At 37.7% G+C, this 17,520-nt stretch overlaps 2 protein-coding genes across 2 annotated transcripts; both read left to right on the top strand.

The window, feature by feature from the left end:
* Positions 1 to 120: 120 nt before the first annotated feature.
* Positions 121 to 2,368, top strand: BATDEDRAFT_28523 (uncharacterized protein; the record flags this gene model as incomplete). Its single annotated transcript, XM_006682886.1, has 3 exons — positions 121 to 215; positions 616 to 2,035; positions 2,348 to 2,368. The coding sequence occupies 3 exons, from the start codon at positions 121 to 123 to the stop codon at positions 2,366 to 2,368; spliced, it is 1,536 nt and encodes a 511-aa protein (XP_006682949.1).
* Positions 2,369 to 12,416: 10,048 nt separating this feature from the next.
* Positions 12,417 to 13,694, top strand: BATDEDRAFT_92765 (uncharacterized protein; the record flags this gene model as incomplete). Its single annotated transcript, XM_006682945.1, has 3 exons — positions 12,417 to 13,299; positions 13,371 to 13,560; positions 13,625 to 13,694. The coding sequence occupies 3 exons, from the start codon at positions 12,417 to 12,419 to the stop codon at positions 13,692 to 13,694; spliced, it is 1,143 nt and encodes a 380-aa protein (XP_006683008.1).
* Between the last annotated feature and the right edge of the window lie 3,826 nt (positions 13,695 to 17,520).

Below are 17,520 nucleotides of genomic sequence, written 5' to 3'. Positions count from 1 at the left end.
TTGTGTTGTTTATTAACAAGAAAGTGAGTGTGTTTATAAGATGGAAGAAACCAAGAAAGTCATGTGAATTCCAGTTCAAACGTCATTGTTGATGGTTTTTGATTGTTAAACTATTCAGAAATGTCTCACATTCACACACTACTAATGTCTCACACAATGCAAGTCAACACTCTCACACTAGTAATGTCTCACATTAATGAGACATTAATTCTGGTGTAAATTTGACTAATTTTCAAATATTTAAATCGTGTGAATTGTCTTGAAATATCCCAAAATTTTGTTATTTTGACTCGATTAAAAAGTCGATTTTTGTTTTACAATTTGACAAATAAATTGCTTTTTTACTCTTTTTTCTTTTCATAAAATACCAAAACGATTCCTCAATGTTGAATATGACACTATTTCTACTGAAATCGATGTGACTGACTTTGAAGACCTGAGTGACGTTCAGGATGCTATCAAGGCAGAGTATGGTTCTGCTATGGCTGACATTGATGCTCCTCAACTGCAACTATACACCAACATCAACAAGGACCAACTAATCAACACCTGGGCTTTACTCGACTCTCTTCCTCAATAATACTTTACTCAAGATGGCTCTTGTGCTGTTATTAGTTGTTTACCACTACCTACCAGGAAACCAAGCAAAAGTGCCATTTTTGATGCAGGTTCTACTTCTTTATCAACAGCAAACCATCAAGACTTTTCTCCTAAACGACAGCGTACCGAACCCAATGATTTGACAACCCAATTCAAGTTGTTTGCAAACGCCCAGCTGGTCAATGAATGCATACAGTCGACAGATCATGTCCTTTTCCCATACACCCAAGACAAAATCCAAAAGCTATATGTTAGAGAGTGCTATCATGATGTGTTTGGCTTGATTTTGGATCAAATTGATCGTGGCATGAAATCATTTGCAATATCTGGAACATCAGGCATCGGAAAGTCACTGTTTTTTGTCTACATATTGCATCGCTTGATGGATGACTTTACCACGAAAACTCTGTTTTTGAAGCCAAACCGGATTGTTTATCAAGTGGGATCCTCGTACAAATGCTTTGACTTGCAGCAACAACTCGTCACAGAGCTTGGATTTGATGCGGAGGGATTGGTTTGGAAACAAGACACATTGTATGTTGTTGATGGACATACGACTCCAAGATCATCATGTTGTATTGTATTGTTCATGTCATCTCCTCAGTCTGAAGGATACAAGGAATTCGTCAAACAAAAAATGGCAAAAGAATGGGATTTTCCTGTTTGGACTTTGGACGAGTTACAGACTTGCCGACGTCATTGCTATCCGGATGTACCCATTGAGACTATCAATGAGAGATATCGCATGTATGGTGGTGTAGCTCGTTCTGTCTTTGATATTGTATCAAATCCAATGGAGGAAGCTTTGGCTGATGTTGATGCAGTCAAAGGGGTACACAACATTGGATTCACAATCAAGATATCTGCAACTACTCATACATTGCTTCATACCATTGTGTCAGACGACGGACAGTACGAATTCCTGCATGTTGATATTGCTTCAAGATATGTTGGAGAACAACTCTGGAAACGTCATTCTGCTCAAATGATTACCAATATACAGGAAATGTTTGATAGTATTCCAACCAAAATTTCAAGACATTTGTTTGAAATATACGGACATGTGGTTTTTTGTACTGGTGGACAAACTCTCAAATGCAGATGCCTGGAAGATGGTAAAGCAACAAAGATTACTTTGGATGCACTCAATGGCCAACGAATTACATTTGGAATAGATACTATCCCTACTGCTGCAGCACTTGATGGCAACTATTACGAACCGACAGATGACGATAATTTTGCAGCAATTGATTCACTCAGTCAACAGGGAATGTTTCAATTTACAGCTGTTGCTGAACATCCTATTTGTGGAGTTGATATTCTTACAAAACTGTGCAATTTGTATGATGAACCCAAACTTTATTTTGTGGTTCCGCCTCACCAGTTTAAAGGGTTCAAAAAGCAGAGTTTCAACCCAATTGATGGCACAGAGCAGGTACAACCCATTCATGGATTGAAGCAATACGTTATACAACTCCCACTAATACAACCAGATTTGAAGAGTAGAAAGTGATAGTTGTATTTTACAACTGATATGACATATTTTCAATCATTCCAACCATTCCAATTATTTGATAATTCAATGTTGTTAATACAACTGGCATCATACAATTGTGTCCATTCAAGGGATTGATATGCATTTAGCATGGAAAGTCCAAATTCAAGTTTACTATTGTAACATACGCTTTTTGACAAATAATGGCTCTGTTGACACATCCTTGTACCATCTAATTGTTGGAATATCCAGACGGATACTCTTAAGCGGTAACCTATGGCAAAGCTAATTCTATAAAAAAGCACCAACTTAAAATCCCAAACAATGGATGGTATGGATGCTGCATAAACTAACAAGCATTGTATAACAAATAAGCTATACGCAAGGTGAAACTTATTTAAGGCAATGACTATCGTTCCCTTTATACAAGAACTGGGAAGCTTAGGACCCTCAACGGCGAAGCTTAGAGTGAAGATCTTATATCTCCACTCTCTCCCTTAACTACTTCTTATTTTACTATAAAAGCTAGAATGCTTACTTTTATCAATAAACAACTCTTCAAACTATTTCATCTTCCTAACTACTTTATTACATCTTTTCACTACTCTTGAAAAGACTAAGTTTGCTGATCTTGATTTAAAGTGCAACTTCCTCTTACACTTCTGATTTGTTCTCTTCTGATAACTACTAACAGTTACAGATTATATTCTACTTTATACTTTATACTATTCCATCATTAAAACAAATCACGAAGCTCTAAATATTCTGACAGGTTATGAGCCCAGAAGAGAGCACAAGAGTCAAGGTCGCGGACGGCTTATTCATACCACTCCTGACTAATACAAATTTCCAAGATTGGAACAATGGCATTCATGCTGCAATGAGCAGCTTTAATCTATGGGAGCTTCATATTAAAATCGCCCCACCAGAAGAAAAGACCAATACATTCATCGTGAATGATTACAAGGCATATAGCATACTTGCCACCACTACTGGCAAAGAAAACGATGACCTAACCCATAACAGTGAAGGAGCTCCACTAAGTGCGCACGATGCCTACAAAGCTATCCATGCCCACTATTCTACTGGAAGCACATCCTCACGCATACAACTATTTGCAGATTTAAACGCCATAGTTTACGACCCGGATCAAGGCGTAGAAGTGCTTTATAACTCTATGATTGAAATTCGCAAGAAACTGGCAAATCAAAAAAGATGCTATCCTGACGTCGAATTCATAGAGATGATGATAAGTCGACTTATCGTGGTATCCCATCACTGGGGAAATCTACGGACTCGCTACGACAGACTGTCAGAAGAGGAGTTCTCTACCACAACTACAAGGAGAGATCTTTTGGCCGAAGAACGGTCACTAATTTCTGCAGGAGTACTACCTCCAATAACTACTGGTGAACACGCACACCAGGCAAACACGAGATCAAATACAAAGCTCATGTCAAAGAATTCCAATCGGAACAATGCAAATCAAATGCAAAGTAGTAACGGACGACACACAGCTCCGCAAAATCAAGATTCTAAAAGATCACCTTTCTGGCCAAACGGAAAGAGAAAAGTCCTATGTAATAACTGTGGAAGACTAGGCTCCCACACAGAAAAAGACTGTAGACTGCCTACCCAAAACAGCAACTACTACAGCCAAAATAATGATACATATGGGTTAAATGCTTGCGACATCTCGAAAACGCAAGATCATACAAGTACGCTTAAAACACCTCAAGACGAGTTTATGTTTCAAGCAACAAATGGTACAAATGGCATGCAGGACAAGCTCATACTAGATTCAGGAGCAACAGCTCACATGATCTGTCACAAAGATTGGTTGACCGATTTAGTCCCAATCACACGTGAGATTCACTGTTCTGGTGCAGAAAAGCATGTGGCAACTGCAAAAGGAACCTTGACGATCGAGTCCGAATACAACGGAAGAAAGTCAACGATTCATCTGGCAGATGTCTTATATGTGCCGACATTCAAAGTAAACTTGCTCTCGGAGACTAGCTTCCTGGACAAAGGCTGTGATATCGATATCACAAGATACTCTCGGACCATATACGCTGCTAACAAGAAGCCTATATTACTGTGCAACCGAGTTAAAAATCTAAGCATCGCCGACTGCAAAATTCACACACCCATTCATCAAAGCTACAGATCACAAATTGTCGATGATAGCGATAACGATGATGCATATTTTTCATCGATCGCTTCCCCAGCTGTATCTCTAGAAACATGGCACAAAAGATTTGGCCATTTAAACACTGATGCTATCAAAGCACTAGCCAACCTTACAAACGGACTCAAGCTGACATCAGACAAAGGCTTGACTAACCAAAATTGCTCAGGATGTACCCAAGGCAAGGCCCACCGAGCACCATTTGAACGGATCAGAGAATCAAGAACAAATGGAATTAACGAGCTGCTACACATGGATCTAGCAGGACCTTTCGAAGTAGAATCTTTAGGAAAGGCCAAGTACTACTTGATTATTGTAGATGACTTCTCGCGGTATTCACACCTATACACACTACAAGCCAAGTCACAGACCTCTGAACGCTTGAAAGAACACATTGCGCTTATGGAAACTGGGACAGGTATCCCTGTAAGACGCATACGAAGTGACAATGGCGGAGAATTTCTCTCAAAAGACTTCGCCGCCTACCTCAAAAAAAAAGGGATCGAGCATCAGACTACAGCCCCTTATACTCCTCAGCATAACGGGGTAGCTGAGCGAAGAAACAGATCCATTGGAAACGCGATCAGATCAATGATCCTATCCGCTGGACTACCAAAACGATTCTGGGCAGAAGCAGCTGCAACTGCCGTGTACTTACAGAATAGGTCGCCACATTCGGCTATAAACAACCTAACTCCATACGAGAAAAAGTTTGGAAAGAAACCATGGGTTTCACATCTCAAGACCTTTGGCTGCGAAGCAAATGCAGTCATACCTTCAACACTACTGAGGAAATTGGATTCAAGAACATCCAATTGTGTTATGCTAGGTTACAAACAAGGATCCAAGGCTTATCGACTATACGATCTGGATTCAAAGAAAATAATATCAACAAGGGATGCAAAGTTTAATGAGAACAATTTCCCATTCAAAAATCAAAAGACGAAGCAACGCTCGCAACAAACTGGAAAATTGAAAATTATTCAACTAGAAATTTCAAGGACACAAAAGTCACCAGTCAAAAAGGCAACACCAGCCAAGGAGGTTATAACAGTCACCGAAACCCAGCAAGAGGAAGATCTGGGAAATTCGAGTCAAACTCAACCTATTATCGCTACTAGCGAATACAATGATGGAACATATCCTACTGTTCATCAATCCAGGCCTAACCCTGAGGACTCAAATCAAGCGAGTCAAATTATCAGATCTGGTGGGGTTACTACTAAAGACCCATTTGAATCTTCCAGTCCATCAGGATTCAATCCATCAAGACTGCCAAACCCACTTAGACCATACAAGGGGTATATTTATGAAGAAATTACTGATGAAGAACCAGAATCACATTCTTCTCCACCAACTGGACGCGGAACATCCAGAAACAAGCAAATACTGAGCTCTCTTAACGAAAAAGATCTCAAGAACAATACTAGAGCATTAACTGCCATAGAGACCGTCGAAGATAAAGCTGAACTATCCACTTATTCGCCTCTCTACAAAAATCCTCACTCATTTCCTGAGTTAATCGATGAGGACTTCTCCTACTTTTCTGCTGGAATCGAGGACAATATAATTCCAACAAACTGGAAACAAGCTATGGCTACTAAAGACTCCCAGAGTTGGAGACTAGCTGCCGACTTGGAAATGAACGCCCTTCATAAAAATCAAACCTGGATCGAGTGCCAGCTCCCAAGTGGACGAAAACCAATTCAAGTAAAATGGGTATTCCGGATCAAAAGAAATTCCGATGGTACTATCGACAAATACAAGGCTAGACTAGTCGCTAAAGGATTCGTTCAAATCCCAGGAATCGACTATAATGAAACATACGCACCAGTACTTCGTTTCACATCTTTCAGAACACTACTTACTCTCGCCGCTATATTGGATCTAGAAATCGATCACACAGATGCTAACAATGCATTCTTAAACGGGGTTATCACTGAAGATCTTTACATCGAATTACCTGAAGGATACAACAACAATATCAACAACAAAGATTCGGGCAGAACTGTCGGAAAACTACAAAAGGCCCTATACGGACTAAAACAGTCTCCTCACAAATGGAACGAAATTCTTGTCCAAGAATGTACAAACTTAGGATTCATTCAATGCATCTCTGATCCGTGCATTATGATCAAACGTGATCAACATTTATTCGTCATGATCGCCATATACGTTGACGACATATTATTCGTCGGAAACAATCGACCATATCTTGACGAAGCTAAAAAGGACTTATTCAAGGTATTCTCTATGAAAGACCTAGGACCAATCCATACATGCCTCAACATACGCGTTATAAGAGACAGGCAGAACAAAAGGATCAGCGTATCTCAAGAACATTATCTAAAGGAGGTACTGACAAGATTCAACATGACAGATTGCAAACCTGCATGTACTCCATTTGATCCTGGAATAGTTCTGACACCTGCTCTAGAAACAGAAAATACTACTGACGCGCCATACAGAGAAGCCGTTGGGTCATTAATGTACGCCATGGTTGCTACAAGACCTGATCTAGGTGCTGCTATCGGACTAGTTTCCAGATATCTGCACAAGTCAAACGACTCTCATTGGACTGCTGTTAAACGTATACTAAGATACGTAAAACATTCAATCAGCTACTCTCTTGTACTTGGTGGGGATTCCCCTACTCTAACAGGATATTGCGACGCTGATTGGGCAGGAGATGTAGACTCCAGAAAATCTACTTCAGGCTACGCATTCTTTATTGGAAATGGATGCATCTCGTGGAGATCAACAAAACAGACCTCAGTGGCTGTATCTACCATGGAAGCCGAATATATTGCAGCAGCTACGGCAACTAGAGAACTATTATTTCTCAGAACTCTGCTAAAAGAACTAGGATTCGAACAGCTAAATCCTACTATACTTTACTCTGATTCGCAATCTGCAATTGCAAATACTAAAAACTTGGCTCCAAATCATGCTGCTACAAAGCATATGGACGTGAAGCTAAAGTTTCTTCGCGATCAAGTAACAAACAAAACAGTATCGGTCGAATACGTAAAAACAAACGATCAAGTCGCCGACATACTTACCAAAGGATTACCACGGTTCGCCTTTGACAAGCTTTCAGACCTACTCGGACTTTACCCTGTTCAAGGCGTGGTGGGGTGTTGGAATATCCAGACGGATACTCTTAAGCGGTAACCTATGGCAAAGCTAATTCTATAAAAAAGCACCAACTTAAAATCCCAAACAATGGATGGTATGGATGCTGCATAAACTAACAAGCATTGTATAACAAATAAGCTATACGCAAGGTGAAACTTATTTAAGGCAATGACTATCGTTCCCTTTATACAAGAACTGGGAAGCTTAGGACCCTCAACGGCGAAGCTTAGAGTGAAGATCTTATATCTCCACTCTCTCCCTTAACTACTTCTTATTTTACTATAAAAGCTAGAATGCTTACTTTTATCAATAAACAACTCTTCAAACTATTTCATCTTCCTAACTACTTTATTACATCTTTTCACTACTCTTGAAAAGACTAAGTTTGCTGATCTTGATTTAAAGTGCAACTTCCTCTTACACTTCTGATTTGTTCTCTTCTGATAACTACTAACAGTTACAGATTATATTCTACTTTATACTTTATACTATTCCATCATTAAAACAAATCACGAAGCTCTAAATATTCTGACACTAATCGTGTCCGATTGAAGCATCAAGTATGAGTTTGGCAGACAACTTGCAACTTTAATCAACTTGTATACGGTAAGCATTTTGATAATGTCGGCATTTGTCAGGATATCACACCTGACAACTTTGAATCAGATTTAGCAGTGATTATAGGTGAAAACACCAATCTAGCACAACAACAATTCCAGACAATCCAGACAATCCGATTCTGATTAGTTCTAAAACCAGAACTCACATTGCAACCACAAACCAAATGCGTTCAATATCAATCACAATCATCATGGACGAATGTATCAAAGTATGTCGTCAACTTTTGAATATTTTAGCAGTCTTGCTTAAAACAAGTGGTATCATCCAGTGCACTACATATACTACTCATGGTCATTGACAACTGATTGTGTGGTAATAGTGTTAGTGTATTGTGAGCAAAGTATTGATGATGGAATAACACACATTTTGGTTATGATACTAGAAACACACACACTTCAAATAACTGCGCAACTATTTGTTCAAACTCTGCTCCAAATATATGTTGTTGTATACAGCAAACCTGGCAAAGTGTTGTATTTTGTCATGGCTGCATTGTTCCGAGACATAATTCAGGGCTTGTTACAATGGGTTACTGGATTTGATATCCAATAGATTTGATAAAAGTGTTGCAATTGACATTTATGTTTGTGGATAACAATATTTTGGAATCAACTCGTTCAATTTGGAAATCAGTTGGATTTCTTGCTGATATCAATACCAATGTCAGTTCAACTCAGTTGATTGGAGTAGCACTCGAGTGCTTGCAGTATTGACTTTGGTTCAAACAGTAATACACAGTGACACACTGATTATCATTTCAGTGAAAATGATACATAAATGATCATTCCCAAAACAAGGAATCTGAATGACTGAAATACTGCGCTTATTATGCTGATAATCCAATACATGAAATGGCAATTGAAAATGTACAACATGTACATGTCAAATACATGCCAAACATAGCATCATTTTACAGTATGGTTTACAACTGATACAACTGATACAGTTATTAATATGGGTTGGCTTGGAAATGCGTTTGTGTTGAAATGGCTTGCGCAACGATGTTGAACATCAATTTCGCTGTTTAAAAAGTTGCTCAAGCCATTATACAACAACCAAGACCATTAAAAATGGACATTTATGCATTTATTATGTATTTAGTGTTGTTGCAACTCGACATATTACACGTCTTGATAGTGTGTTATATATCTCAACGACATTTGATCAGTCGGTAGTTTGTGGCAAATAATGAATTAGAGTGGTGTCTTGCTCTGTTTACAGATTGTTTGGCATTTGATTATTTAGTGTAGTGTGGTTAGTATCGGTCAGACAGTGTAATACACACTGATTGAATATCAAATACAACACTGGTGACAATATGAACACACATGCTTGTCAGTTTCAACCGTATCCTAGATATCAACCAAGTTTTGTCCAACAAACTTTGTACAAGTGTCGTGCAGTGTGATGGTAAATTGTCTGATGACAACGATATACGCTTTTTGATGACTTGTATTTGTAACTTTTGAACGATTTGTGGTTGAGATCCGCATGTTTACCAATCCCTTATCGATGTTTTACAAAAAAACATGGTTTGACTGCATGACAATGTCAAATCCAAAATTGCATTTGGAAACAAATTGCCACCAAACATACTATATATATGCATGGATAATGCCATGACTGATATTCAGGGTATTCATGATACAAGCATCAATGCTGGTTTATTGGATGCAATCGCAACAGCTGGTGTCAAATATTCAGGCTGGGATTCAACAAGATGCGACCTAATTGTCAGATCAATGATTTTGAAAATATATAGTATTTTCAAACCCAACACATTTTGGATTTGGTGGATTGACTACAATCAAGACCATAACACTGTTCAACAATCACAGACTCGATGCCAACGACACGCATGCAGTATATGATTTGTAGCTTTGTAAAAGTTCCGTTTCGTGAATGTGGTGATATTGTTGACCTCGCGAGCAATCACTCGAAACTATACGACTATTTTTACAATGGAATCAATGCCAATACACATGCTTGTCAACACAATAGTTTTTGGATGATTTTGAAAACATTTGGATGTGGCATTGAATTGGTTATAACATCAAAACCAACAGCGACAGTATCTTGGATCATGACTCGTCCAAAAGTTGTGCAGATTGTGCGAATCGATTTTCAAAACAATTTTCAAAACATATATTGATTGATTATTGTAGCTGCCAACACTGATGAATTAGCAACAACCAACTTGGCAGTGACTTGGCGGTGACTTGTCAATGACTTGTCAGCAGTTTGGAGTGATTTTGATGATTTGGGTTATATGATTTGTAATATTTATCGAGTAAGCTTGTTTGGCCAGCTGTAACGACCAATGATGATTTAGTCTTGGTTCAACGATCAATCAAAACCCAAACCTGAATGCCAAAAACTGAAAATTGAAAAATACGCTATACTCGATGGTTTGTTTGTCTGGTGAACACCAATGTGCAATGACTGCTCTTGAAATAGTGTCATGACAATGAGTCTTGTATTTTTGTCAAACTCCTGGTATATGAGATCATGCCGCTTTTATTGCAGGCAAATAAATGACTAAAAACACGAAACAATTGCCAATTGACCTATCAATTATACCATTGAGTACCATGTAAATCCAACATGTCAAAGTAACCAATCATGCAATGATTTACTGAAACTACCGTGTTCATAAACGTATTGAGTAGGAATATTGCACTGACAGTCATCAGTCATTCAAGATTATGACAACCTGGCGCAAAGACTTGAAGTTGGTTTTCAAAACTTTGATCAAAACCTGTACTAATGATATCATACATTTGTTTGTTCATGTCATTGATATACATATCACTGATAAGTAGACAATCATGCAATGTTACACTCGTCCACTATATAGTTGAACGAGTTTTGTCCATGGTTGTTGATTGATGATCATCTCCGATCAACACTTGCTATTGGTCAAAATGTAATCGAAACTATCCGTTGAAAACCCTGCCATCACTTGATGATTTACATTGGGTATTAGTCTAGAACTGAACGTTGTCCATTATTCAAACATGCAAACCATCCACCATTGTACACATGATGTTTGGTCTGAGTTGCACATCTTGGATAAATAGTCTGACTAATTTAGTTGTGAATATCGGTCGAAAAACTGGTATTATTTGGTGTCCATATGTTGTTTATAGTATTGGGAATATTGAATCAACATTGAATCAACATTGAATCTATTCAACATACCATGTCACACTGTACATTGGTGTTGATGCATGACCAAATGGTTGATAGTTTATGATGTATACACAACAAATAGTTGTTACAAACCATGATTTTCTACATCAAAAATATGAATCTTGCAAAATCAATATGAATTGTTGCTATTAAAACCATTTACAACGCTACCACTGTTATTTCCAAAGCTGTTGAATTGATTGAAATCGTAACTAAACAAATCTACTGAAATATGTCCAACAAAACAATCATGTCAATCATGTCGAATGTGATTTATTGATCAGCTATCCGTGAGCCATGAACGATGAACGATGATAAATAGAATGAAACTTTACGGCTTTGATTTGAACATTGACAACTATGCAAGTTGGTTTCAAGTTTACTGTGTGCATTGACACATGGTCACACATTGACAGATCAACAGATTACAGCTAGCGACAATCTGAATCAACTTTGGATGATATATATTTATATTTCAACAACCATTTTGACATGGTTTGAGTCACTCGGACAAATCAAATACATGACCAATTGAACAATCAGTCAAGTATTTGGTATACAGTGACAGTATATGCTGTAGTGATGGATTGTAGATGTGATGATAAACATCCATAATCAGGGTGACAATCTGACATTACCTGATTGCTGAATACATGACCACAATTGGAAATATCAACGCAGCATAATACCGAGGTTGATTTTACACCAACAACGATGCTTGTTATCGATCCACCCTACGGTGTGTTTTTGGCTTTGCCCACCCTGCATGGTGCATTTGTGTTTTATAAATACCCATTTGGAAAGTGTCGATTGTCACCCTTGAAGTTACCGTCATTATAAAACGGCAGTCATGTATCAGATTCAACCCATTTTCATTACACTACTCGATACAATGTTGATTACTCTAGAATGCGTTCTACTTGCGTTACAAGCGGTTGCTGCAGTTTGACTTGCATTACATCCACCAGTTGGAATTGACAGTCAATCAAACAATAGGCTGTCAAAACGATCACCCGTTGAATTGGGTGGTGATATCACAAAATGCTATACAATTAAAGTCAATGTTCATGGAGTTGATGTATGTATCATGTCATGGATTGTAGTTTGATATCAATTTGCACCACGTTGAATCAATCTCACACTTGTTTAAAATAGTTGAGTTTGCAAGTCGATTCAACAATGTCTGATACAATCGTACCACTTCCTAGTTCAAGCAGAGATGTAGGTTTGACTCCGCAACACACTCCAAGTGGGGAACCCGTTACTATAGATTACAAAGGCGATGAGTATAATGGGTTTAGTTCCAATGCAGCTGTGACGATTCCGGGTACTAGTATAACTGACATCAATTTACCAGTAATATCAGTTCAAAAACAATCACCAGATCTAGTTGGTATCAATCCAAATCTTGATGGAATATTTGGGTTTGCCTATACCTCGTTATCAAATCATCATCCACAAACCACTGCAATGGATGTTTTGTACACCAGTGGTGTCATTCCCAATAACGAGATTGGTCTTCAACTATGTCCGTATGAAATGACTTCAAATAGCTTCATCAATATAGGAAACACGGACGTAACTGCAAAATGCGGGACAGATGGAACAAGTATTGCATGGGTACAATCACCATCAGACAATCACTTTGCCATCAACATCAAGAGCATACTAGTCAATGACGAAAAAGTGAATCTGCCCGAGGAATTCCAAAAAAAGGTGGAAAATGGACGTACTTTGTACTCGAGTGTGGAAACATGCTTTTTACATATGCGTTTTCCTGAAGTAGTCGTGGCTACGTTGATCAATGCTATTCTTGATAGTGGTGCAATCACTGTCAACATTAATATATTTAGTGACAAACTCGGAAAAGTAATGGTTAAAAAAATATTTTCGCAAAACTACGCAATGCTTGAATCCGGTTTTGATATCGATTGGGGCAAGCTGCCAACGCTTTCAATTACAATGTTTGCTCAAAACCCCGTAACTGATGCCAATCTCAACTCCGTTGTAACAATCAAATTGGGTCCCAAAGATTATATACAGAGAGTTGATTCTAAAAATTGTAAATATTTGACAATTGTATGCAATATGTGTTGTTTGATTAACCTGACTAATGTACATGTTGGATTATAGTTAGATTTGCTATAAAAGCTGGTCCAAATGACAATGCAATTCTTGGTATACCATTTATGGCCCAACTTGGATTGACATTTGATCGAGCACATAAACGCATTGGGTTTGGTGCTGGATGTGGATGCGAAGTCGCGACTAGCAAATATCCTACTATTTCAAACGGTTATCGAGTGCTCTGGCCATCATCACAGTAAGTTGTTTGATATTGATGTGTGGATGTGTGGATTGATATTGATGATGAATTTGGTGCATAGTGTTAGATTGCCTGAACAACCAAGTACTTCAGGTTCAAGTGGCACATTTATTCGCAGAAGGAAACCATAACTACAACTGATCAAGTAGTTGTACCTGAAAATGTTGGACATTGGTAATGTGAGACATATTAGGCAATTAATATAAAACGAATCAAAATCCATACGCAACGCATAACTGTTTGATGCAATGACTATCGCCACCTTTTATGCAATAACTATAGGGTAACAACGGACTTTATCAGTTATGTTGTTTAAATCACGGATACGCATAACTGTCATATTATTTTTATAAAAGGGTCAACCTTTTACTCTATTAAACAACACAATCAACATATTGGTTCATTTTTTCACGCTTATCTTTGACTTTTGTGATATTCCTCCAAACTATATACAACATCAATATGTCGTCATATGTCCACGAGCAACACTACCAACAGTTGATAACCTAGTAGCAAATACACATTATGAGCAACAAGACCATTGACACACATACCTTGGAATTATGAACAAGATGCTTATAGATATTGAAAACACCAAGAAACAACTAGATGAACTCGATACTCGACAATCACCACATACATTCAGTGTTGCACCAATTTGTTGATTGCAACATCACCACATAATGTTGGACAATACAGCATGTCAATGGTGCATCAATGACACATGAACAGACGCTAAACATCAGTCAATATACATGTCAAAATACACCACAATTAGTCGAGTTTCAAATGGTCACATACAACACATTCAACACGAATTATAAATGTCTGCAAACCGTGCATATGCATGCTCAATCAATGGTGATATACCATATACACAATCAGTTTAAATATGGCTGGGAAATAACTGCTATTGATCAAGTTATATGCGTTCAAAGTGGACCATTTGCATCATCACAATCGCGTACTAAATGGTCAATTTCACAACCAATACACAAGCCTGTGTTGATATGGTGACATGACAATACTTGTATATACTTGGTATTGTATCATGTACAATTTCAATACAATCCATGCATGTTTGATAACACAGTAATTAAATAGCTGACGTTTTGTAGGTTGGATATTATAGTCGATGTTTGGCGTGTCAATAACTCGGTCTACAATGGTCGTACAATGTCGAGGACAACTGCAATCAACTCGGGACGACAAACTACAATATGTTTGATATACTGGCATGTATAGAACGCACAAACTGTCAAACTATACACGATATCCAAAACATCATCCAAATCAGTCGTCAATTTGCAATCAAAAACATGCATTATAGTCGCAAAACTTGACCAATTGACCTGCAATGTATGGCACACATATAGTCATGTATTGTGTATATGATTATGTCGTCATTGGTGCAATATATCAATGTGTATCATGACCACTAAATGCATGTCCGAAGGTGTCGTTTTGACGTGTTTGATGTCGAATATCTTGACCAATACTGACACTAGTTGCATGAAACTGCTACAGTATATGGATATTGCATTGGTATGTATGATGCATGCATGTATTGTCATGAAATTACAAAAAAATATACAATTTATACTTACCACTAGTGTTTGACATGATACCAAAATTGGATATATTTTGACCAATAGTGACACTAGTTGCATGCGATTGACACTGAACATGAGTATACATGCATACTATATACTGGACATGCATCAGGCCATATCGTCAACTAAATTGGAAACATGTTATAGTCACGACTGCCGACTGAATTGGATGCAACTGGAACACACTCAAAACACACGATATTGCACTGTAGTTTGGACTGTATACACATCATATATGCATATTACAATGGTCAATACATGAATACGATAGCATCAATATTGATAAAACTACATGCAATATTGTCCGAATATCAGACGCGGCATCTTGTCCAAATATCAAACATGATCATACGTGTTTGACTGGATGTCTGAAACAATGTCCAAACAATCAATATCATTGCTGAACGGTATGCCATCAAACTCATGTCGTCATAGTAGCTGAAATACGCAACCAATTCATGATTGAATTTGATGTTTTTATGCATGAATACTGACTGTTATTGCGTGATTATAATGTGTATAGTATTACATCGACCATACTCAATCAACATCACATCAATGGCACATCAATGGCATGTCAATAGTGCATCAATGGCACATGAACAGACGCTAAACATCAGTCAATATACATGTCAAAATACACCACAATTAGTCGAGTTTCAAATGGTCACATACAACACATTCAACACGAATTATAAATGTCTGCAAACCGTGCATATGCATGCTCAATCAATGGTGATATACCATATACACAACCAGTTTAAATATGGCTGGGAAATAACTGGTATTGATCAAGTTATACATGTTCAAAGTGGACCATTTGCATCATCACAATCGCGTACTAAATGGTCAATTTCACAACCAATACACAAGCCTGTGTTGATATGGTGACATGACAATACTTGTATATACTTGGTATTGTATCATGTACAATTTCAATACAATCCATGCATGTTTGATAACACAGTAATTAAATAGCTGACGTTTTGTAGGTTGGATATTATAGTCGATGTTTGACGTGTCAATAACTCGGTCTACAGTGGTCGTACAATGTCGAGGACAACTGCAATGTATGGCACACATATAGTCATGTATTGTGTATATGATTACGTCGTCATTGGTGCAATATTCAATGTGTATCATGACCATCAAGTGCATGTCCGAAAGTGTCGTTTTGACGTGTTTGATGTCGTATATCTTGACCAATACTGACACTAGTTGCATGAAACTGCTACAGTATATGGATATTGCATTGGTATGTACGATGCATGCATGTATTGTCATGAAATTGCAAAAAAATATACAATTTATACTTACCACTAGTATTTGACATGATACCAAGATTGGATATATTTTGACCAATAGTGACACTAGTTGCATGCGATTGATACTGAACATGAGTATACATGCATACTATATACTGGACATGCATCAGGCCATATCGTCAATCAAATTGGAAACATGTTATAATCACGACTGCCGGTCAAACTGGACGCAACTGAAACACACTCAAAACATATGATATTACACTGTAGTTTGGACTGTATACACATCATATATTCATGTTACAATGGCCGATACATTCATTTGACTACAATACATATCGATGACTGGCATATTTACTAACGATTGATTGTGTAATGTATGAATATCAAATGCATTGTATAGTTTAATTGACGAGTGTATTTGACGAATATTTAAACTAGTATTCTGACCGGTATTTGACGATTGTTTAAACCACATATTGACCAGTTGTCTGACTAGTATTTAGACTGTTATTTTGACGAGTATTTGACGAGTATTTGACAAGTATTTTAACTAGTATTTGACCTGCATTCTGACCTGTTGTTTGATTAGTTTAGCCTGCATTTCAACCTGCATTCTGACCAGTATTTGACGATTGTTTAACGATTGTTTAAACCTGCATTCTGACCAGTTGTTTGACTGTTATTCTGACTTGTATTTGACGAGTATTTTGACGAGTATTTGACGAGTGTATTTGACGAGTGTTTGATTAGTTTAACCAGTATTTCAACCTGCATTCTGACCAGTTGTTTGACGATTGTCCAGACCTGCATTCTGACTAGTTGTTTGACTGTTATTCTGACCTGCATTTGATCCTATTTGACGAGTATTTTGACTAGTATTTGACCAGTGTTTGACGAGTGTATTTTGACTAGTTTAGCCTGCATTTCAACCTGTTGTTTGATTAGTTTAGTCTGCATTCTGACCAGTATTCTGACGATTGTTTGACGATTGTCCAAACCTGCATTCTGACTAGTTGTTTGACCTGTATTCTGACTAGTTGTTTGACCAATTGTTTGTAAAAAACTACAGTCGTTCA

The sequence above is a fragment of the Batrachochytrium dendrobatidis genome (genome assembly GCF_000203795.2).
Source record: "Batrachochytrium dendrobatidis JAM81 unplaced genomic scaffold BATDEscaffold_19, whole genome shotgun sequence".
Classification (NCBI taxonomy): Eukaryota; Fungi; Chytridiomycota; class Chytridiomycetes; order Rhizophydiales; genus Batrachochytrium; species Batrachochytrium dendrobatidis.
This window is presented reverse-complemented; position numbering and strand designations above follow the sequence as displayed.